We start from the raw sequence: 25629 nt of genomic DNA on the forward strand, positions 1-25629 counted from the left end.
TGATAAAGCGTCGTAAAATAACTTAGTAAAATAAAAAATAAAATAGAACTCATGCGTTATATATAGAGTGAATACAGCGAAAATTGCAGTGAAACTGCAATGTCGACAGCGTCAGCGAAGTTCGCTCGGCTCAAGGTCTCTCTGCCTGCTGCTAGAGGTCGGCACCGGGCCTGGCTTTACACCGCATTCGAGCCGAAAGCCAGTTCCAGTCAGACTCTGGCGATCTGAACAAGAACTGTCGGTACATATTTTCACTGAACTTCCCGGTCCGTTCCTCCGGTCATATTATTTTGTAATGAATGCGAGCACATGATATACAAAATTGTTGGGCCAACAAAAAAGATGGAGCACCGCAGAGGCAGTTCTAGCCCGAGCCTCCCCAGTTTTAATGAAATAGTTATTTTTAAATTCCTTAATTATTGCTGAATAAATTGCTCATTTACAGGATTTAAGGTAGGAGGAGGGTATATTTTCGTCAAAAATGACAAAAAAATGGAAAAAAATATTTTTGTCCTAAATTGTAGCGGAGGGTATGCTAGTTAAATTCCACCTCCCTCCCATGCCCTAGCGCCATAATAGACGCCATTTTTAAATGCCTGCTTATGTCACTGAGTGTCTAGATGCCATGCTTCTTCTTCCGTCACTCGTAACTTTTCAATATAACTTCGTATTTAGCAGGCATATTACTCTACTCAAAAGTTTACAAATTTACAACAGCTGGCAGCTTACAGAATTGAAAAGTGTACATAAATTGTATGCCGGATGGCAGTAACAATCAGTATTCAACCAAAGGAGATGTAATGGTTTTTCTATCCCTCTGCAGTCAACAGTTTGTTTTCATCTGACTACACGTGTGCCTTCGTGTTTTATGCTCTGTATGGATGATATTTGTTGGTTATATTATAGAAATAGTGGTTTGAAGTGTACAGTGAATTAGTTTTAGTATTTAGTTTAGGTATTCGTTTCGTTAGTAAACTACAGTGCAAGAAACTAACAAGAACGAATTTTGTGAGTGAAAATTGTATGTAGGCCTATAGGTTCGTGCTGTAATTTGATACTTTATTTTGTGTTTTATTACTGTATACATAATATTCTAATAAACAATGGGAAAGCTATCATCCCTCAGAAAATCGAAGCAAAAACTTCTGAATAGTGTAAGAACCAAACGATGGCAGAAATATGTTGCTTCAACTTCACAAGATGATGGTAGGCCTACTAATTCTCGATATATTCAACTCTCTCAACAAGCATCTCGAATAACAGTAAGTGATGAAAGTATAGCTAATGTACGTAAAAGAATAAAACTGCAGGAAGGCCAACAGAATATTCATCATGATGCTCAGGCCCCTGATGACATGATTTTGAGTTTGCAAAGTTTACAAAATCTAATTGGTGCTACTGCTTGCAAAATTCGTGGAAATCAATCGTTGAATGTCTCAGTCAGGAATACATTTGGGTTTGCACTTCAGTTATCTGTTTCATGCAGTGAATGTGATTTTGAGCACACAGTATATAATTCAGAATGGTGTAAGGAAAAATCAAAGTGGCGTACCTTTGATGTAAACATTAGAATGGTAAAAGCTATCTCTAGCATTGGCAAAGGTTATGCAGTCCTATAAAGATTTTGTATTGCTCTCAATATGAAACCAATGGCGCACAAATCATATGATAGAATTCTTCCAGAAGTTCAAAGGGATACAGAAACAAGTACCCAACAATTTGTTAGTCAAAGCAAAACAAGAAGTGAAGAAGCCTCATATTGAAGTGAACCCACTGCTTGAAAGACATAGCAGTTAGTTATGACGGAAGTTGGCACAAGAGAGGGCATTCTAGTGCTTATATGGTTGGCTGTGTTGTTGATATTATCACTGGATTTGTTATAGATTATGAAGTTTTATCGAAGCACTGTCAGTGGTGCAGCATAAACTCAAGAGAGTATGATCATGATGATCCAGAATTTCATTATATAAAGGAAGGGCATCAGTGTGAGGCAAATTACTCTGGCACATCTCAAGGGATGGAGATGAGAGCAGCACTGACATTATGGCATAGATCTGGAAAGCCAGGTTTTCGCTATACCACGTTGCTAGGTGATGGCGATGCAAAAACTTTTCCATACCTCTAAGAAAACAAAGTTTAGGGTGATGTAGTAATTGGAAAGAAGGAATGCATCAAACATGTCGCAAAAAGAATGGGTACTGCCCTCAGAAATATTGCCACAAAAGAACGTTTAGGTGGAAAATCCCCGAATGCTCTCACAGTAGAGAAGATTGACAGAGTCACCAAATATTATAGAGGTGCAATTTATGACAACGTTGGAGACAGGGACAAAATGAAAAGATCCAGCTATGCCATTCTGGAGCACTGTCGATCAACAGATCAAGTTCCACGACACACTAAATGTCCTGTTGCAACATCTGATCCTGACGGTAAGAGAAACTGGTGTTTCTACCATAGAGCCATTGCAGAGGGAAGAAATCCAGGACCTCACACTAAAAAGACAACGAAAACTGCACTCTCTGAAAAAGTGGTAACCAAAATAATACCTGTGTTTCAGAGATTGGCAGCAGATTTATTGTGAGACAGATGCTTGTTGGGTAGGACTCAGAATGCAAATGAGTGTCTTCACCACATGATTTGGAAACATTGTCCGAAGACAACATTTCTGACCAAAAGAAGAATCACCTTATCTCAGTACAATTTTGGGTGTGCCATAACAGAATTGTCTAAACAAGATCCCTAGGTATCTCACTTGGAAGAAAATCCATTATATTAGACGAAGTGCAACATGTCAGAACTAAATACTGGAGACAAAAACAGCGTACAGTGGCCTATAACATGTATAGGAAGGAAGTAAAACAGGCTAAACTGCTTGCAGAACAAAGAAGAAAGGAAGAGAATGGAGAAACTTACGGGCCTGGACAGTTTTAGCTCAGCTGTGGTAAGCTGCATACTAAGAAAACACATGCAAACTTTAATTGTGATTTTCTTGAAGTTGCTTTTCCTTGCAAGTTGACACAGTTGACGTTTAATTACTCTGAGCATTTAGCTCCTATCATTATGAAATTTTTACTGTGTATCCATGGATATGTGAAGCTTGTTTCTGTCTGATGAATTTTTTATCCAAGCAATAGTTATTTTAAAAAAAATTTTTTTAATTTTCAACAATTTTGCTTTTTGAAAAGTAAAGTTCAAGTTATGATAGGAGATAAACCACTAAAGATATAAAAAAATTCAACAGGTAGATTTGTAGCATGATGTTTTAGGAACATAATGGTGAAAGAACTAGGCTTCTATCTACAAAAATTACGGAGTTATTTGAATGTTTTTGAAGTACTGCAAATTTTGAGTTATAGCCCCAAAATGGGCCCCCAAATTGATTTCCAATTTTTTTTAACCTGTACAACGTGTAGTTTTATTAATGACTTTATTAAGAAAAAAACCTATAATTGTAGATGAAGAAATGTAGAAAATGGAAAATATACCCTCCTCCTACCTTAAAGCAAACTAATGAATTTAATGAACTTAATTTAACATTAATTTTAAAGTTTTATTTATTCTATATATATATATATATATATATATATATATATATATATATATATATATATATATACCGTAATTTCACACAACTATGGTCCTAAGCCACAACTATGGTCCAAACACACGCACTCACGAAAACAGTGATATCTCAGTTCCTAGTGACAGTTAGTGACTATTTAAATACTAAAGCATAGAACATAGATATAGTAATATTGTGAGGATTATGAAACGTATCCTGTCTGCCATGTTTTGTCGCTAGTCAACTGTCAATTGGAGTTAAGTTCTGCATGTTACCTCGTCCACTGGAAACTTTCTCTGCCATCTTTTACCACAACAAGAATTTCTGTGTTCTTGATGGTCTATATGACAGGTAATTTAGTATTTACATACATTTAATGAATATTTTTACAGTTGCATATGTATTTTCATATTTATTGGAAGAATAATAAAAAATGGTACTTGGAGTTCAACTATGGTCCTGTCATTTTTGTGGACCAGAGTTGTGTTCCGACCTTTGGTTTCGGTTCTTACATTACAGAATGTTTTTTATAGCTTCTGATGGTGCCACCTAATAACATTTTTCGTAGAAAGTTGGCAGGAAGGTCCTATAAGCCATATGATGACAGAAGTATGCTGCATGAAAATAAACTAAACTCACCTGATCGACAATGGTTCTTCTTGTCTTCAGAAAAAAAGTATTCGTGCATTCGTCGAACATGCTATATCCATGTCCAATCTTGGATTTCTGATAATGTTATTATACTTCTGGTGTAATGTGAAAATGTACTTGGATAGCCAAGACCGCAAAGTACCAGCATTCACTAAGAATCTACCTGGAAGACGTTGGGCAAAATGCTTTTCAGAACGTCACAAGAATGAATTATCACAGGTTTTGCAGTCTCCAAATGTGACCGATCTGATGCAATTACTAAACAGAACTTGTTTTCGAAATTGAAATACCGTTGGCGGCAAATACTTGACGAGTGAAAAGGGACACCAGATGGAAGAAGCATGCCAACAGATTCCAAAAATGTATTTCCTCCATTGTTAAATAAGCTCTGGAATAAAGTTACTGTATTCCGATATCGCAAGCAAATTTGCAGTTGGATTCAGGAAAGTTGCAATCTTTCCTCTTTGTGCAGTTGAAGTTCTAGGAAGTGTGCCATCATGTTCTGATCCTAACGTCAGAAACCCAGAAGGAAGTGCTGTTTCAGACACATTCATAAAATATATAGAAATGACAACGAATCAAGCAATAGAACGAGGAACATCATAAAGAGGAGAAAGAAGAAAATTGATGTTGAGTCAGGTAAAAGTATTTCAGCAGCAGATGTTGAAAATTTTGCATTACCATCTACCTCCAAAATTGCAATTTGCTCAAGCAGAAACAAAGGCTATTGCAAGGGGAAGGCCGTAGAGAGTTCTACCGTGAAAGATGAAGATGGATATTCCTTGGCATCAGATCTTCATTGAACTCGTCAGACATTGAAGAGACACCCGAAGATACTTCAAACCATCCTTAAAAGATATTAAATGATCTATCAGTAAGCCAAAGTAGCGAAGTACGAAAAGGAAGCTTTTCCACGTGCCTGAACTTGAAGGTCTATGGAGTTAAACAAAAAATTAACCAACTGATTATGTATCTGTTTGAGAATGTTTGATTTTGATTAAGAATGGTTGTCTTAATTTATTTTTTTTTTGGTTTTATATTGATTTCATTATTTGATACAATTTAAAATTAAGAAATAAATAATTTTTCTCACTGTCTTCTGCAAAATCTGTATTTTATATTAAAAATTATTGACTGCTGTTTGACACAGTTGCAAAATATCCTCTCAACTGTAGTCCATGAGCGATTTATATTTGGATATATTCAATGGACTATAGTTGTGACTTCATAACACAACTATATTCCACAGTTTATGAAAAGATGTTCCATATACCAACTACATTTCGAATAACAAAAGTGTTTGATATTAATTGCTGACCTTTCTAAAGTTGATATCAACAAAATAAATTCTCCTAATAGTTTTATTTTGTAAATTACATTAAGGAATCTAAAAAGTAATGAGATATTGGACCATAGTTGTGTGAAATTACGGTATATATATATATATATATATATATATATATATATATATATATATATATATATATATATATATATGCATATCCTACAGAAAAATTCCCAATTAATCAAAAGAAGCTTGAAGATATATATATATATAGGGACATCATTTTATTTTTACTTCAATTTTTATTGTACCTGAGTTTTTGAATGTACTTCACTCCCACCCGTTCTACTAATGAAGTTCCTCCACACAGATCCCAGACCGCATATAGTAAACAGCACTGAGTTAGTGAGTACAGTACGTTCCAGAAATATGTTCGTGTTTTCCAGTGACGAAAGAGCTTTCAATACTGACTCATATTTTCGCACAGGTACTATCCGTTTGCCTACGTCGCATCCAGATTCCCCCACCTGCTTCTGTTGGCCCCTCTGTAAAAGCTGGGCTGTCTTAGCTCTTTTCTGAAAACATTAATTTCTGTTAGGAATTGGACGTTTACGTAATATTATACAACTGTTTAAAATAACTTAAATAAAAGGGTCTCGTTAAGTAATGAACTGTCACGTGATTTCCCTCCTTTCTACGATCTTGCGGCATAACCACTTGGACGGACAGTAGATAGCATGTCTGAGTAATTTTATCTGTGCGGATCGGGCAGAAGTGAAGATTGAATTTACAGTACGTAAGGTACTCTTTTATAGAGTAGGTACATAATTATTTCAACATGAGTCACTAGTACGAAGGACGAAACTGGCAATTGGAATTAGATGCAGTAATCTAGAGTGTGATAATATGCACAAAAGAACTGAAGCCTGTATCGAAATGAACGGCCACCATTTTAAAAAATTTGATTAAATATTCATATTAAGATTACTTTTCAATTTAACTTCACTCTCTATATTGTACGCTAATGTGCTGCAGACAGTTTAATATACACTGCATAATGAGTATGTCCGAATGGATAGCTCAGTTCATGAGTAAAAACGCTTATTGTTAATACTGTACTATATTTTGATTAAACAAAAACTTAATGAAAATTATCGAACTCAAAATCGCGATATTTCCTAGTTTACGTAAATGGGTGAACTACTTTTCTTCCCTCCTATACCTAGCAGAGTGATTTGTTTGTGTTTTACTCCAGTATCATCGAACTACAGTTATGGAAGGGGGTAGCAAACTATATTTCCGGTTCTCTAAGGGTATAGCCAGGTTAATATTAAAAATGTTAGTAAAAATAAAATGATGTCCCTGTGTGTATATATATATATATATATATATATATATATATATATATATATACTATATATTCTATATATACCTCATAACTCGCTCGGATGTCGATTTTCACTTTTTGCGCATTTTGAAAGTGTATTCTCAGAGAAAGAAATTAAGTGGTTTCGTAGTAGCCTAATTTTAGCGCTAGTATTTTAAATTAAGCTTCACTGTTTTGTCAGTAGATGGATCTGTGGATATACTATCAAAAAAGCGCAAAAAAGTGAAAATCTACATCCGAGCGAGTTACAAAGTTTTGGAAGATAATGATATGCTGATTTTAACATACAGTTTATTTATTCTGTTTAAAAAATATAACAAATGAAATAAAGTTTAAACGTAATATTTTTAACATGCATAACTTAGTGATACATCCAGTACATGCATACCACATTCAACATTACACGAACACTTACACATACACTCACCTTGTACATGACATAACTCTTCACAGATATTAAGAGCAGTGTATTTGAAGCCTGGCGGGCCCTGGCGGCGCCAGGGTTCTTGTATGATTTTCACATTATCGTCAAATTTTGCATTTATAAAAAGTCATATTTTATTCGCATTTAAATAATTTCATAGTGAGGTATACTTCGCAGACCTAACAACCTGTATATCTAGATTCGAACCCGTGTATTTTCGTCTGACATTCCATAATTGTTCCTGCGGAAATGGTGGTGTTGTTGATGATGATGATGATGATGATGATGATGATGATGATGATGACGATGATGATGATGATGGTATGATGACGACGACAAAGACGAAGACAACTACTACCGGTACTATCGCAATCTCAGAGCCAGGGCACTTTTTTCTTTACTAATACATCGCTGTCTGACAAGATACTTAATTTGAACTAAAATACATTCAGCAAAACGAAATTCACCTCTGTTTGCGTTGAAATATTTCCGGCGATATTGTTTCTCCTTATAATTTCTTCACCAATCGTCGCTGAATTCTCTGTCATCTTCTCTCACACTCCGAACGTAGATTTAAATATCACTGACTTCATATTCGCCATCCAAGCCTATTGTAACTTTCATTAATTGAAATCCACCACGAGTATGTCAGTTAATAAATAATGTACGAGTAGCTACAGTTAGGTTGCGTTAGGAGCGGGTGAGGGACGAACCTTTGCACGTCGGCCATAGTACACCCCGAATTTATGGAAGGAATGACGATGAGGTGTACCAGCCCATCGACCGCATGTGACCGTTCACCCACTCCCACCGGGGACCCTAAGTTTTTTTTCTATGTTAATACTTTGTAAGTTGTCCATATTTAACACTTAATCCAGAAAATCTGTGAAACTAAACACACATTCAAAGTAAACTGACCTCACTAATGATTAAGATTTTAAACAATTAAATAAGAAAATTCTGAATGTAACTCTTACAACAAACTAAAAAGGTTATTCTGACAAGCTTTAACTTATAACTGTATCTTAATCTCAGGCTTCATGATGCCTGCATGCCATCTATAAGACACGTGGTTTCTAAACTTCACAGGTGCACTGAGAATTAACACGTAACAAAGAACACAATCACATATTAAAAGGAGTAACTATTCTTCCGTAAGAAAGTCTAAAATTTGGAATTTTTTCCTAACATGTACACCAGTTTGTAGATACACCCTTCTGAGTTCTTTAATAAAGTCGGGTAAAGTTTTCGTTTTGATTTGCAGCATATAAGCTTAATAAATAAAACCCATGGCAAGCCACAATATACTAAAATAATGAGGAGTCTGTGGTACGTCCAGGTCAAAAACGATACGCAGATTAGTGTTCGGGTTCGTTGCCTTATGCACATTATTTAGCTGTTGCTGAACCCATAACCAAATACCCCTTGTAAGATCTGAACATCTTGTTATTCTGTGGTTAATTGTATCAATAGTCCCATATTTATTGCACTGTGGAGTTGGAACAATGTGGTACATGTATTTTCTCTCTTCCGTCATAATTATCCCATTAATTAGCGCATATGTCTCCCATTTCCAACTTGATGGTATTTTAAAATAAGACCAAATCTTCTTCCAGTTCTTATTAGGAAATTTACATTGTATACTCGGTAAACACCTCATTTGGTCTTGTAAGTAGCTGTAGATCAAATTTAAAAGGCATGAATGGGACCGATAAGCTATTTGTTATTAGTGACAATCAAAATTTATTTCATGTGCCGTCTATGCTTATCCTTATTTAACAACTATATTGGTTTTACAATATTTTGTTACATAATATATCAATTGAACGTTTTCGGCTCAATAGAGCCATCATCAGAACCATGTATGCCCATATGTATGATATAAGTACACAATATATTGCCGTACAAGTGAACTCAATTAATATTAAATAACATGCTTCTGTATGAAATCGATGGTTATATGGCAATAATTAGGCCTACATTATAAATACAAAACGGCTAAATAGGCCGTGTTCAAACGTTAAAATTGATAATGTTAAAATACATAAAATGCTTTAACATTATTATAATCGGAGGTAATAGTTGTCCAATTAGATGTCTATGTAGATCTCCATAATTTGGTGGTAGCTGGATGCGACAATATGATGAATGTAGCGGATGTGTTCTTGTAGACGCTGAGGACAGAAGGCGACTCTTTAAGCCGAAAACGTTCAACTGATATATTATGTAACAAAATATTGTAAAACCAATGTAGTTGTTAAATAAGGATAAGCATAGACGGCACATGAAATAAATTTTGATTGTCACTAATAGCTGTAGATCAGTTTAGTTGTTATTTGTTCTGGTGCAATATTTGTGTCTTCCAAAAATTTGTTGGCGTCTGTGATGAGTTTTTTCAAAGACCTAGTCATACTGGATGCGTGCAATGAAGAAACATAGTTCGATATGTACACATAAGTTCATACCGCCAAGGTGAACAAGCAGCACAGGATCCATTCCAGCGGCTCTTCCAAGATGTTGAAGCGCCCTTGGAAGTGCTCTTAAGGAATGAATCCTGGCAGGAAGGCTAGGTACCCTGGGAGGTTTCGGAGAGGACACTCCCTCCCTCGTAAGCGGACGAAAACATGCGTCTTGACCTGAATATGACTATGGAATGAATTGAAGATGAATGGTATAAAGTCTCAATTATTTTTCTACACGGGAGGGGAAGGGAATTGGAGCGTGGCAATGAAAATTGCAACCCGGCATTTGCCTAAGTAACTGTGGAAAACCACGGAACTACAGCCAGGTTTGTCGGTCCGGGATTTGAACCATGGACCTCCCGAATGCGAGTCTCATGCGAAAAGTATGAGCCACCTCGCTCGGTAGGTACAGTTAAGCATTTTGGCGAGCACAGCCACGGGAACTGGCAGTATCAGTAACATATATACATATATATATTTTTTTTTTTCACAAAAAGAAGAAAAAGAGGGAAAAGAGAAATTTTTGTCCTCCATCTCCACATGGAAAATATACAAGCCGAAGTTTTTATATTTAATTTAATTATGCATCCAGAGCTACAGCCCATCACACCAAATCGTAAGTTCATTAGTCCACAATAACGAGTGCCGACATAGGTGATGTGTCAGCAATGGCATGTGAGCACTCATGTTTATATTACACAAATTGATTTAGTTATTATTGTATTGATATACTGTACTTGTTTCTCTGCTTAAGACGATCGTTACTGAGCTCAGTTGTTCAGAGTAGACTAGCCAGACATAACAAGCCCAAAAGAATAGGCGACCCCTATTTGCCTAAACTTTGAAAGTGTCAACATCCAGGACACGGTGGAATATAACAAAAATCTATAGTGAGATCTAACGAGCGGTGGAGTTCTCAGCCACGCACATAAGATACGAATGTTGTGGGAAGTTGTACCACAGTCTAGTATATACAGTCACAAAGCTTGAGCTGTTGAAGCTACTAGGAACAATAGACTTTGCCGGTACTATTTCGCATTGTCTGTGATGAGGCGATAGTAGCGATCCTAATGGTTAGCAACTATCTATGGATGCATATTCCCTACATATTGAGCTTCGTGACTGTATATACTAAACTGTGGTTGTATTGTGACAGGTAATCCCGCCAGCAATCAACAACCCATTTCGGTGGAGTGCATGTATTGGTCGAGTGTTGTGTTCATTGAGGCGTTATTTGTGAGTGAGTGTTAGTGTTTGGCGAATAAAGAAAGTGACATAGCTTTCACTGTAGATCTGAGAATATTACAATTGAACATTTTGTGACAAAGGAAGGTTACGAAAAATTAAAGTGAAGTTTTAGATTGGAGCATCCGGAAATAAGAGTTCCATCACAATCAAACGCTTGTAGACTTTTTCATAAGTGGATATCTACTGGATCTGTGTGTAAAAAAAAAGGAATGTTGTAACTAAAAGAACTTCTGACGAAAGAATTAGTGACATTCGAATGCAGTTCTTTATCTGAAGATGGAATGTTTGGAAGAGGACACTGGTCATTTTGAGAAATATATTTAAATTTGGTACGTAGGCCTAATGTCATGTTTCATTTATTTATTTCTTATATTCCTTTATTATTCATTAATTTGATTTATTATCCATTACTCCATTTATTTATTGACTTAATGAAATATAACACACACACAGATATATATATATATATATATATATATATATATATATATACAGCCAAACGGTTGATGGTATACTCCACTTTACGTTGGATTTACATGTATTTCTGAATACATTTACCATGAAAGCTATAAAAAAAACATGGTTGTCATTAGAGATGAACAACGATCGAGAAAGAGAGACTAACAGCGCCCGCAAAGCCGAAAACCCGTACGACAGTGTTGTATTACGTCGCGTCATTAACGTAAAGACTGGTTGTGAGTATTTCGAGACTCGAGATTGATCACTCCTGAAGTCCCGAAGTCAAGCAGCCTTGAATCGCCACAGTTGTTTATACCTGACTGAACTTTTATCTACTTTGGCAAAAGGCTAGGAATTTTCTTGTCATATGTTTAAGATCAAGTGTGCAAATTAAGTAAAAAGATATTCACGTTATGTTTTATATTTCTTACAAATGCAAATTTATTTGAGAATTGTTTTTTTTTCTAATTATATAACCTAGATAGAAGAAAAAGAGGAAGACCTATGACAACATGAAAAAAGGGCATTCTGGAAGCTATGGAAAGAAGACAATTAGGAGAAGACCTATGGAGAGATAGAGAGGAGTGGTATCTTGCAGTGCGATACATTTATCAGTGACTGTAAATTAATATTTGGCTGTCAGAAAATGTCAAAAGGCATTGCAAAGTGACACACATAACTTATATATATATATATATATATATATATATATATATAACCTAGATAATATCATATAATAGAAACAGAACATTTTGATAACTAAGTTACTTTTCTGTTGTGTCTTTTTGTCTCATTTAAACATTTATAATATTATTTATTTCAATGATGTATGTTATTTAAAGTTACGAAATCTTACCACGCCGACCAAATGCTATTTCGAGAATGATGAACGAGACTCGAAGCACACGAGAATCACGAGACGAGACTCGAAAGACAATTGCAACGAACACAGCGAGCGAAAGCGGCAGTTAGTTTTATTCACCTCTAATTATCACATTAATATCCACGATAATGAAACGATTTTATTGACCAATTGACAAAGTGTTTTCTTTCCAAGTTTTTGGAAGCGAGTAACTTTTTTTAGATCCTCGAATTTATTCAACGGTTATGTTTCAGAAGAATTAGAAATGTAGCGATGAATGTATCAGATGCCTTCTGGCATGAACCCAGAACCAATTGAAGATATTTTGAAAAAGTCAACAACGAAATCCAATAAATAGGACTTTCAATAGCTGCGTTGCAGTTATAGGAAGGAAGTAAAATACCTACGCACAATGATCCCCCAGCCGTTATAGCGGGCTTTCGTAACCGGATCTCGCTACCTATCGTAGCTCTCCAGGTGCATCAAGATCCTAGGTGGGCACCGGTCCCATACACTGGCCGAAACAGCGTGCATTTCGTAGTACGAGTCCTAGATTACATGATTTACCGTAGACAGGATTCATACAAAGTGACATAGTATGATCCTCAAAGAAAAGATGGGACTACGTCAGTTGTTCTTGTTCTTTCTAGCACTCGTGTCCTACGGAAAGAGGATAGTGATACTGCATGCAGGGATGAGGTCTGAGTGTTTGTGCCTTTTTTAAATTTCTTCTAAAAATAGGTAACTTATTGGCGATCTTTGGCAGATTCGCACGATGACATGAACGCTGATGTTTTCAAACATTGCTTTGAAAATACACTTCGGAAAAATCCACCCTTTCACAAATGTGCCACTATCATTGACAATGTGAGTTATGACTCTCGATTAGATGTTAAAATCTCTACTATACTGACACAGTGAATACTGAAAAGGACCATTTGCTACGAGATGTTGAACGTGGTAATAGTCCATTTGTCACAAGTCTGGCCGAAAGAGACAGGGACGACATTTAGGAAGATGAAGGTGATTAAGATTTACCATTAAGGCACAATCATAATGAAACTTAAACGTAAACATAAAAACTAGATACTATGTGATATAATGGAACCATTCACAATGAAACACGTAAACATAAACATAAATGTTCAATTACACGTTAACATAGAAACTTGTAAGCTCCGAATTTCTGCGTTTACGGTTATACAAAACGTAAGAAGAAATCAGTCAAACACAGCGCACTGCTGTTGTTCGCAGTTATACAATGGCGTCGTTGGATGAAATGTTAGTCGCGATTTACCAGACACATCTCTGTTCTTATGACAAGAAAATCAAGTCATACAATGATGCAGCGTAAAAAGCTAATATTTGTATGTTGTTTAGTCAACTGTCCGAAGACAGGTTTGAACCTAATAAGTAACACCAATAAGGCATCACTCATGAGAAACTAGCCCAGGAGATAATGGAGTAGGGTGGCCAGTTCCTTTCCCCCTCCAATGCATACATCGCCGATTAGCTACATATTCCACTAATCAAACTTCAGATGCATACAAACAATTATTGTTCTTTCTCTGACACATATCGTCAAGTGAGGTGTAGGGGAGACTGTTGTATCTTTGACATAGTGTACTTTTGAACACTTGGAACTTTTTGTATTAACAATGCCATTCTGTGGTTGCCGTTGATACTAGTTTGTCAAGTGAATTCCAGAGTGCACTAGTGTTGTAGTTAAAGGTTTTTCCTCACAGCCATTTTGTCTTCGTCATCAAGTTTATGTTTTGAGCACTAAAAACGAACATTTTGTTGCCTCAGTTTTTATTTATTTGTGTTCATGCTTTGTTGAACTTCAAATATTTGATATCACAGCTTGGTTGTCTACAATATTGAGAGCAATACATTGTAATAAGTATTCTTGTTGAACCTAACCTAAACCTAGCATTATGTTTTTTTTTTTCTAAAGCAGGCATAGTCTTGTACCTTTCAACTCTAATATGTAATGTACCTCTGAACACTGTTCATAGGTACAAGATTTAGTAAATAATTATATAGACTGTACCATCCTATCATAATAAGTTCTTAACTCAAAAAGTAATACGCGTAATTATTCGTCACTTGAATTTTTTCCAATTTTTAAGTTATTTTTATTATTGTGTGTTCCAATTCAACAAAGCCAAGAAATAAAACTGGCAAAACGAGGCATCATATTGATACAGATGCAATGAATGCTGTAATTGCTGCAATTACCAAGCAAACGTATATCATTGTGCAAAGCCTGCAAAGTTCAAAAAGTTAAATTGGGGACTCTTCATAAACATGTTAAAAATTACAAAAACTCGGGGTCAAGTGAACCACTTTCATACAATATTCGCTGCGATACAAAAAAAGTTTTCTCTGAAGAGGAGGAGGAAGTATTGGTTGGTTATTTAAAAATCTGTGCTAAAATGAATTTTGGTTTGAGCAAGAAATTTGCTGGAGAATTGGCATACAATTGCAAATAAAAAGAAGGCTGCATGTCAGTGGGATGTTAATGAGATAGCTGGGAAGGAGTGGATGCGTCTATTCATGAAGCGACACAAAAACAAAATCTTTTCAACAAAACCAGAGGATGTTTTGTAACAGACCGCCCACTCCCAGTTAATGCAATGCCAAATGAAAGTGTGCCTAACACATCAGAAGCCACTCTGTCTTTTTAGCCAACACTATAAACACACCAGACGACTAATTCGTTATTGCAAGTTGAATTATACCTCACACATCCATCAACACCAGTGGAAGAGGCATTAAATAGGCAAACTAGCTCTATTTCTCGAGTTGAAATTCGGTCCTACCCCAAAACTGCCCCAAGAAGTTTTAATAATAGAGGAAGAAAACCATAAAGAACAAGGATTAAGATAAATAGTCCTGAAAATGAAGAAATAAGAATGAGGTATGAGCAACAACAACTTAAAACAAAAGCAAAGTCAGCCAAACCAAAAAAAAAAAAAGAAAAAGTAAGAAAGTTACGAAAAAGTTTCTACAGAATGATTCAGAAAATGACGATTTAGGAGTTATGGTTTTGTAAGATAGCAGCGATGGAGATAATGAAAAGGTGGGTGACATTTTGCAAGATGTAGATGAATTTGAAAACGAAAGGGGGATTTCAAAGTGATAATTACGAGGTTGATGACTTTGTGTTAGTTCAGTTTTTAAAGAAAAGAACATACCTGATCATTACGTAGAAGAAATATTAGAATCTGATAATGTAGCTACTGAATATCAGGTGAAATATTTGAAAAGGATAAAGGAAATAAATTTATCTATGGCTATGGCAGTGAGGGCATTTTTGACATTAATGAAGTAGACATCGTTATGGAACTACCAAAACCAGTGAAATACGGTACCTCCTGACGACAGAATGGGCAACTTATTTTTTAAGTTGATTTCTGCAACAGCCCTGAATTTAATTTAAAGTGATTATACGACACTGGAGATGTTATTAATTTTTTCATTTCATTTTTCAAATAAATTACGATGACAATGGACAGACTTATGCTTTCTAGAACTTTTCCATTAATGTAAACTTGTATTATGATATGTGATGAACAATTTTTCTTAAGTTTCCTTAAAAATTCACTTCAGTAACGATGCGTTCAAAGGTACACGAGGGTGTGTTCAATGGTACATGATCATCATGTACCTCTGAACAAATTTTCAAATTTTTGTTTTTCTTTGAAAGTTTAAAATGTGTTGCCTAACATGCAGATTAGAGACATGGCTTGATAAAGAATATGCTTTTTGTCTTATTGTATGTATTTGTAACTTGAAATAAAGATATATATATATATATATATATATGATTTATATTTAAAATAAACAAAATTGTTCAAAGGTACAACGGTCTCCCCTACTGCCTGATAATAGATATACAGTACATATCAGCTAGAACCTCAGAGGTAAATACTCGTATAAGGGAATCAATTTCAAGTGAATTGAACTGTCAAAGTAAATAAAAATGTGTTTTATAGTAATAATGTTAATTAATTAATTATATTAATGTACGGACATAATCTATTTCGTTTTGTAACGTTTTGCAACGTTTTAGTTATTTACGAGGCGTGTTCTTAAAGCAGTAAGTAAACGGGAACATATTTACAAACCATTTTTGTTGCATTGTATTCCCCAAACTTCAATCACTTCTCAACATAATCTGCACCATTATTGAGGCATTTATCGAGTCGTGGCACAAGTATTTCTATCCTCCCATTGTAGAATTCGCCCGCCTGCGATACGAACCACTCCCACACTGCTGTTTTCACTTCATCGTTGCCATCAAAACGTTGACCACCGAGGAACTTCTTGAGGTGCAGGAAGAGATGAAAGTCACTCGGAGCCAAATCCGGGCTGTAGGGGAGATGGTCAATTTGTTCCCAGCCAAATTTCGAAATGAGATTTTGGGTGTCACGAGCTGTGTGTGGCCGAGCGTTGTCATGAAGCAACACAACTCCGTCGGTCAGCATCCCACGTCTCTTGTTCTGAATTGCGCAACGGAGCTTCTTCAAGGTCTGACAATAGGTTTCTCTATTAATGGTTTCACCCCGAGGCAAGAATTCGATGAGTAGGACTTCTTTTCTGTCCCAAAAACAGTGCACATGATCTTGCGTGTTGACATGGTTTGTTTGAATTTCTTTTTCCTTTGCAATGCAGTGTGCCTCCAGTCCATGGACTGCTGCTTCGATTCAGGTGTCATGTGAGACACCCAAGTCTCGTCACCTGTCACGATATGATCAAAAAACTCATCGCCTTGCTCACTGTAACGTGTGAGAAAGCTCAATGCACTGGAAGCTTGTTTGGTTTTGTGTTCCTCGATGAGCATCTTGGGTACCAATCGTGAGCACAATTTTCGACATCTTAATCGATCTGTCATAATTTTATAGAGAACACTCCGCGACATTTGTGGAAAAATCAAGGAAAGCGAAGAAATTGTAAACCTCCTGTCCTCATGAATTTTTTCATTGACAGCACGCATCAAATCGTCATTGATCAAAGATGGCCGACCGGTACGCTGCTCGTCATGCACAGAGGCGCGACCCTCGTTCAATTTCCTAACCCAGTGATCATCAACTCGCGTATGAACGGACACGGGCAGTGCTTGGCTGATGCGTGCTTACTGTACCGGGCAAAGGACCGGTTTGTGATGTTGCGTTGTAGTGAACAGAGGCGGTTCTTGCTATCCATTCAAACAAGAGATGTGAGGAGCAGAAAACACTTCAAAACGTAGGCCATACTGAAGCAATACAACTTACAGACACATTATACAACTCACAGTAACGAATATGGCAGATACGAAGATGAAGAGCGTGTAGCATTAATTCAACAATTGAAGGAAAATGAGCTAGAAGTTGTTAAGAATACAATGTTAGTAAATCGGCTGTGCGACTCAGTTATAAAATTTCACTTGTAATAGTAAGATATTAGAAACCTTTAGAAAGACTGAAAATTTGAAAAATGTTTAATTACAACTGAAGAACTTTCCTCACAACAAGTGTAGGAGTTTGAATCTATCAGTTTGTCTCCTTCCACCGTGATGCATCCCATTCGAGGTCTAGCCGAGGACGTTCAGGAGCAACTAGTAATTATTTGTTATTTAACGACGCTGTATCAATTACTAGGGTTACTTAGCGTCGATGAGGTTGGTGATAGCGAGATGAGGCCGAGGATTCGCCATAGTTTACCTGGAATTTACCTTACGGTTGGGGAAAACCTCGGAAAAAACCCAACCAAGTGGGGATCGAACCCGCGTCCGAGCGCAACTTCAGACCGGCAGACAAGTGCCTTAACCGACTGAGCCACGGCGGTGGTTCAATCCATGTTTTAATTGATAGAAGGAAAAGGGGGACTAACCGTATTCACTCCTGAACAATGAGTAATGTTAGTGAAAATGCTAAAAGAAGTGGAAATCCCTATGACATAACTGAAATGACACAAAGTGATTTTTAATTAAAACCTGAAGGCCATATTCATAGACATTCTTAGCGCAGGCTTCCAGTGGATGATAAGCGAACTAACGTTTTTCGTATTCATAAACCAGTACAAGTAATCAGTCGATAGCCGGGACTAGTTTAGCACGCTCGTAGCGCGGGCTAGCGAAATGTCTATGCATAGCACCCGAAGTCTTTAACTTAATCACCGACGAAAAGGGCGACTGGAATTTGACAGAAGAATTTATCCTGAATTAGGAAGGCAAGAAGATATTCACAAAATACAATCATTTTGATAAGCATGAACATGGTATTGATATACAAAGCAAAGACAGAGACAGAGGAAGACGCAAGACTTTGAAGGATATGAATCTAAAATGTGCTTACACTGCTCCACTCCCAATCTCCCAAGGTAAACTCAACGATCTGCTATTACTGTGTGACGAAAAACACTCCCACATTCCTGGCATTTATCACGGATTCTACAAAGGACTTAAAACCAGCGAAATTGCTGAAAATTGTGACAGTGATTAATAACTTTAAATTCAGTTGTATTGTGAAACATATTACTATATATTTTGTAAAGATTTATGTACGTTTGTGATACTGTAATTACAATACTTGTAAATGTAAACGGTGACATTATTGTTCTTTCTTTCACAAGAAATACTATTGTATGTTACATACAATATTCTTACCGAGAACCCGTGTTAACTTTTCAGTATTGTAGGTAACAATACGTATTTAAGAAATTATTTCAGAGGAAGTGTTATCACTGCAATAGAATAGAACATCCATTTCAATAATGAAAATATAAAGAAAAGAGGCCTAATTAAAAATTATGATTTCAGAGGAAGTGCTATCACTGCAATAGATTAGAACATCCATTTCAATAATGAAAATATAAAGAAAAGAGGCCTAATTAAAAATTCTGATTTTTCACAACCATCCAAAATTGTTTTTAATTCTACTGAAAAAGTTCATTTTGTCAGTTACAATGTTCTTTTTTGCGATCGTCGAATTTTTCTGGCAATTTTCGATTTTGCAAAAATAAATTGTGTAAACATGTATAATTAACTATCCTGAGACCGAAAATCGCATTTTTGAAATTGTTGTTTCTATGTCTGTCTGTATGTTAGTTACCTTTTCACTCAATAATAACTGAACCGATCTCTATGAAAGTAAAATTAATAAGTAAGATAAATTAGTTTCAACTTAGATTTTAGGCTATATCTCATTCAAAATACTTTCTTTAAAATTGTGGGGGGGGGGGGGGTTGTAAGGGATCTGAAGTAAATAAATCGAAATATCTCGCTTATTTTTTATTTTTTAGACAAATGTTACATATCAAAAGTTGCTTTAAATATGTTTCCAATAAGTAAGTTTCATTCTTTGCAAAATTTTGATACCACTGATATTTAGCGAGATACGTGAGTTTGAAAATAACAATGCATTTATGTCATTGTCGCCTCAATCAGACTAAAACAATGAAGTGAAAACAAATGAATCTGCTTTTAACGCGGCCTTGCACAACAAACGAAGATATTCATTTAACACCATTTTATACGGATAACTTATCATTGTATTCTGTGATATACATATAAATGTTTATCAATATTAATATAAAAAGTAAAAGGTAAAGTATCCCCGTAACATGCCATGAAGGCACTTGGGGGGCATGGAGGTAGAGCACCATGCTTTCCATGACCTCGGCACTAGAATGAGGTGGTGTATCAATATTATTAATAATCAATATTAATATACAAGGCGAAAGTGTTTATGTGTTTGTATGAAGTAATTTCAAACCGATTTGGATAATTATTTCACCATTGGAAAGTTTAGTTCCTCTAGGACCTAGCTGAACATAGGCTTTATGTCATTACAGAAGCTCCTGAGTGAATCGAGGACTGGGCACAAATGCATCATAAGGTAGAACTAAAACAGATGCTTACGCACACAAAAATTGATATACTGTCGAAACTAAATATGAATGAGCGATATGTACTTAAATTTAATGTTATTTGAAGGAATAAAATTTGATTTCTGATTTGCGTTGCGTTTATTTATGAACGAATAGAAGTCAGGGATGGAATAATTTTACAAATATTTATGCGACATGTATGAAGTACTATTAATTATTCAGCAAGACACCGGCACATAATTTCATTGCTAATTACATATTGTGAGTTACGGTAATGTATACTTAAACCTAATTTAGTCCACATAAAATATTAATTTGTAGTACATTTTGTTGTTTTTTTTTCCATAGAACATAACTATACTTTTAGGAATGCTGTCATATAAGACGATTACTTCTCCTGAACCAAAAATAAAACACAATTGAGGTAAAAATTAATATTTTATCCTAGAGCTCACTGAAGCTATTAATTTTTTTATATTATCCGATTCATTTTACAAACTGTTCATCGTTTATCCACATTTGTAGATATACCGGGCGTCGCGCGATCTTAATCAAACCGCGGGTGCTCGTGTGAAGGGGGTTAAGTCAAATTGTAAGTTATGTAAACTTCTCTCCTTTGGTACTGAACAAAACCCCTTAGTCACAAAATACGGAGCACTGTAACTGCATCATGGATGGAAGCATGATTTAACCCCTTTAACACAAGACAGAAGTAATCGTGGAGGGTTCAAATCTTTACTTATCCTGCTTTAGCCAATTCATAATTAACCCCCTTTACACGAGCGAAGTTTATAACAGAAAATTAAATTTTAATTATCTGGTGCTTTTCTGGTATTTTTTGGTTATAAATCTAGTACAGTGTCAATTTTTAAGTTGGCAACATTGAGCACTACTTAAAAAAATTATTCACAGAAAAATAAGCTAATGCTATACTTGTTTTTTTTTTAAAGATGGGACATGACAGTTAAGCGGCCGAGCTTGGAACTACAGTGCCATGTTGCCAATATGGACTACCATACTGTCAGCTGATGGAAGCTAGCAATTGTCGTTAAGATGGCTGACGTTAAAACTTTCATTGACTATTGACGCGAAGGTAAGAAAACAATACAAAAATCGACAGAGAATCAAAGACTAAACGTACCAATGCTAACATTGTGTGCACAATAAATGTCGCCAAGAGAGCTATTAAGCACTCGGCACGTGGGAACGATAAGTTTGGCAATTCAACCGTTGTTACCATAGTAACAGGTCTACCATGCTATGTGACATTCAGTTGTTTTTCCGATCGCAACGCTCCTGTCATGTCCCATCTTTCAAAAAAAAAAACAAAAAACAAAAAAACAAGTACAGTGCTAGCATTAAATGCTAGATAGTAAGTGCTTTTGCTGAAATGTAATGCTACGTACTAGTAAAAGCTTATTTTTTATTCACCTGGCTAAATGTGTTGTATTAACAATATAACAGAAGGATAAAGTATTGCAGGTACTTACCAATGCTTTATCTGTATCCATATCGCTTGAATTCCTTCAGCCGTAGGAATTATTACACAGAAAACACCACAACACAATTCACGGGCACCGATCTATCCATATTACAGTACACTAGTCACTGATGTTTATATTTGCCACGAAAGACTCAAGTTACATACCGGTACGTAATGTTTCATGACCGCACCTAAATCACATCATATTAAACTGGTGATAAAATTTCCGGTTGCTTCAAGCAGGAATCTTTGTGTGGTTGATAACGTCACTTGAATATTCAGAATAAGTTCACGATGACGCTGCAATGGACTCTATTCCTGAAAATAAAATAGACATAAGGATTACTAAAATAAATATATACCGGTATTTTCAATGTTGAAAAATAGTCGTTGAATGTACAACATTCACTGACAAAAGACAAATTCTCTATGGCCTGGCAAGTACAGAGTAGACCTATATGAATAGTCATTTCCCTTTTTAAACTGGTTTAACTAAGAAAGTTTCACACTGTATCTCACTATAGCGTTTATCATTTTGCCTTAACTCTTCTATTTCAGACATTCTGTCGTTCATTTACATATATAGAACCGGCTTAGCTTTAAAGACTAATGAGGCTATAAGTTCAGGGATATTACATTTAAAGGGGAAGTATTCTTATCATTTTTACTTTCCTGTTACCAAATTGTTATGTAAACATAAACCAAGAATATAACAACACACACTTTTTCTTTGTCTGGTGCAGTGGCGTATACTGGTTTAAGGGCCTGGGCTACCACTGACCCTATTATTACACAAAATATATTTTAAAGTCCCTATAATAAAATTCCTTACCTATTTATATATGAATTCCAGACGTCTTGATTGGGACGAAAATACTTTGATGACTTCGTCATTGAAATTACAGTTGGGCCGCTTGCGAAGTTTCTATAGAAATGACTTTTCAATGGACATCAGTGCCAAGCCGGATAAACGTTCTTACGTATGAGTTGATCTACAGTATGATTTTATTCTCTTCAACGCAGAAAATGTTCTTTCTACTGATGCTGACGTAGCTGGTATTGTCACAATTAATGTTGCCAATTTAAGGACTTCAGGAATAACTTGGTTCAGCTGGTTTTCATATATGGCAGATAATATTTCATGGATAGGTTTGTTCGAAAAATCAAAGACCTCTGCTGAATATATTACACTTAATTCATTTTTCGAACGTACTTGATAAAAGTGACTGTTATAGGAGTGAAATAATTTGTTTAGTGCCTCATTCGGGAAGTTTCCTCTATAAGCAGAAAATTTTTGAGAATCTAGAAGATATGTGAACTGAAGCTTTCCATAATCAGAAAATCTGTCAGTAATTTCCATGTGCATACGATCTAGTATGCTGTAGTACAGCTGCCTGTATTTCAATTCATCATCTCCTTTTCTTCGCTTTAATGGTGGTTCCATTGTATTGGCTGAAGAATTTTAATTTTCCATATTACTCCATAGGGACGGAAACCCACTACGTCTGAACTCGAATATAGTATTTTTTAACTTTGATACCTCTTGCAAGCAGTATGCTATGTCTAGACTTTTTGTCTGAAGAATATTGTAGAGCACATCTGTATGTGCGAACACTCTAGCATTGACTTCAAGAAGAAATACAAATATCCTTGAGCCTGCACAATTACATCATCAACCCAGTTTTCTTCAGAGTCATTACAAATGATATTTTCAAAGAAAGCAGTCAGTTGTTCTCTGTATTACTTTACTGTATTTACAAGCCGAGATGTAAAATTGCATGTAGTTGGTGCTACTTTTGGGAGTTTCTTTTTCATAAATTCTTGAGTTTTTCTGATCTTTTAGGAGATGATGAGAAAAACGCAGCTAAACCCGACAGTGTTTTGAAAAAAAAATGCGGCATTCTGGAATGGGTGAAGTAGTTTGTTGCAAAACTAAATTGAGAACATGGCTGTAACAATGGACAAATAGTGCTTGAGGATACTTTCCTTGAACTTTTGTTTTTAAATCATTAATATTTCCCGCCATAACTGAAGCACTATCGCGTATGTCTGTGCAATTAACTTATTGCCGACATTGTATTCTGCTATAACACCTTCCACATGCTGAAACAAAGCAGCAGCAGTTTTTGCCCGAACTGACATTTGTGAATCCTATAAACCGTTCTTGAACATTGGCAGTACTATCGACGTATCTTAAAACAGTGGACAATTGACTCTGATTAGAGCAGTCACTTGTTTCATCAACAACAATGGCCGCAAAAGGTGCTTCTTCTATTTCAGATTTTATGTTCTTTATCATAACCCCACTTATAGCAAATATTAAGTCATTATGAACTGCGGGAGAAGTACCACGAAATACTGTTGAACTCTCAAGATGATTGGCCAGTAAATGGTCAAATTCACTTAAGGAACTTAAATATTCAATATAATTTCCTCTATTGTCTGATTCCACACTCTCATTATAATCCCGAAAAGCCAATTCTTGTTTTCCTAGAAAGCAGACTGCGTTAATAAGATGCAGTAAAATCTCCCGATTTTTTTTCCACAGGAGCATTGTGTTGGTTGATATGTAGACCTTTTTGCTTATCTAGGTGTAAATCAATTCTTGTCTTCCCAAAGTTTGCAAAGTTCATGCTACTACAAATATGAGCTTTTGATTTGTCGTGTTGTAGGACTGCCGTTCGAAGGGAGTTGATATTAGAAAACCCTCTGTTGACCACAAATTAGTTTCGCGGCTAAATAACAAACATGGCCAGCAAAATAGTTTAGACAGTTTAGAACTACCACACAACCAATTCCACTTACCATATGATGTTGAAGTGAAATGGCGTGTGTACTCACGCTGTTTTTCTTTTACGTCCATGGACAAATTTAACTCAGGAGTTGGTCTTTCCATTTTCACAATTTCAACTTCCTCGTTGTATGTACGACGGTTAAAAGGCACTTTTAATAAACCGTCTATTACACAGTCATTTTCAACACAAACCTCTCCAGAAACTTGTTCTGCCATATTTTTCACAATATCACTTAATTGAGAAATTAAAAACTTAATAATTCACAATTAATATAACTCTTAGACACTCGAACAAATCACAAATTTAAAATACTGCACTGCAAGAACTCAATTACATTCATGATCTAGCGTGCTAAGCGTATTGTTGCTTCGCGCCTGCGAAGAAACCGATCACGAGAGCGGCAACTCACCCGGCCTTACACTGCACGATGGAAACAGAAGAGAGCGGGGGGATGGGCAGTTGTGCGACCGGACAGCATGCGCGGTACGGTCACAGGCTACCTCACGTAGCAAGCGGTTTCTCCAGTGATGCCGCCTTGACAACTTGTTTCTTTTCGAGAGCAGAGAGCGCATATAAATCTAACAATTACTTTAATTTTAATTACTGTGGTAAAACTAATAATACAAAATTATTACATTATGTTATATTATAAACTTTTTCTTTTGTACTTTCCTTGGGCTACCGCCGGTAGCCCCGGTAGTCCGCAAAATACGCCCCTGGTCTGGTGAGTCAAGCTACGTGCGTACGTAGTCCGTGTGTTTGTGGGTGTGTTTTTCGTGTTGTCCATGCGTGCATGTGCGCGCGTGACAGAGACGGAGAGATTCTGAAGTTGGTCTGAAATACCTGTAGTTTGGTTGAAGTATTTGTGTTTTAGGGCAACTTCATTCTTTACTCTTTACTGCATGCTTTCAAACTCGTGCTCACAAGGCGTGGAGTAGTATGGACGGAGTGCTATCTCCTGCACTGTCTCATGTCTAGAGACATGTTTTTATAGGAACATAGGACATAGCTCAAACTTAGTACTTATCCATTTTATTAATTTCCGTTTCCAAATATGTGTACTTTTTCCGTGCATATTTTTTCATGTTTTGGCCTTTTTTGGGGGATAAAACCATGCATAATGCATATTTAAGCAA

At 36.0% G+C, this 25629-nt stretch overlaps 1 protein-coding gene across 2 annotated transcripts in view; it reads right to left on the reverse strand.

Moving 5' to 3' along the window:
* Positions 1-25629, reverse strand: part of LOC138700088 (myogenesis-regulating glycosidase) — a 465840-nt gene that overhangs the window by 261361 nt on the left and 178850 nt on the right. For both annotated transcript variants that reach the window (XM_069826407.1, XM_069826408.1), the window contains exon 2: positions 21706-22016. In XM_069826407.1, coding sequence (XP_069682508.1) covers positions 21706-21726 — 21 coding nt within the window. In that variant the 5' untranslated portion in view covers positions 21727-22016. The remainder of the gene's footprint in view (positions 1-21705; positions 22017-25629) is intronic.

Source organism: Periplaneta americana, chromosome 5, assembly GCF_040183065.1.
Source record: "Periplaneta americana isolate PAMFEO1 chromosome 5, P.americana_PAMFEO1_priV1, whole genome shotgun sequence".
Taxonomy (NCBI): domain Eukaryota; kingdom Metazoa; phylum Arthropoda; class Insecta; order Blattodea; family Blattidae; genus Periplaneta; species Periplaneta americana.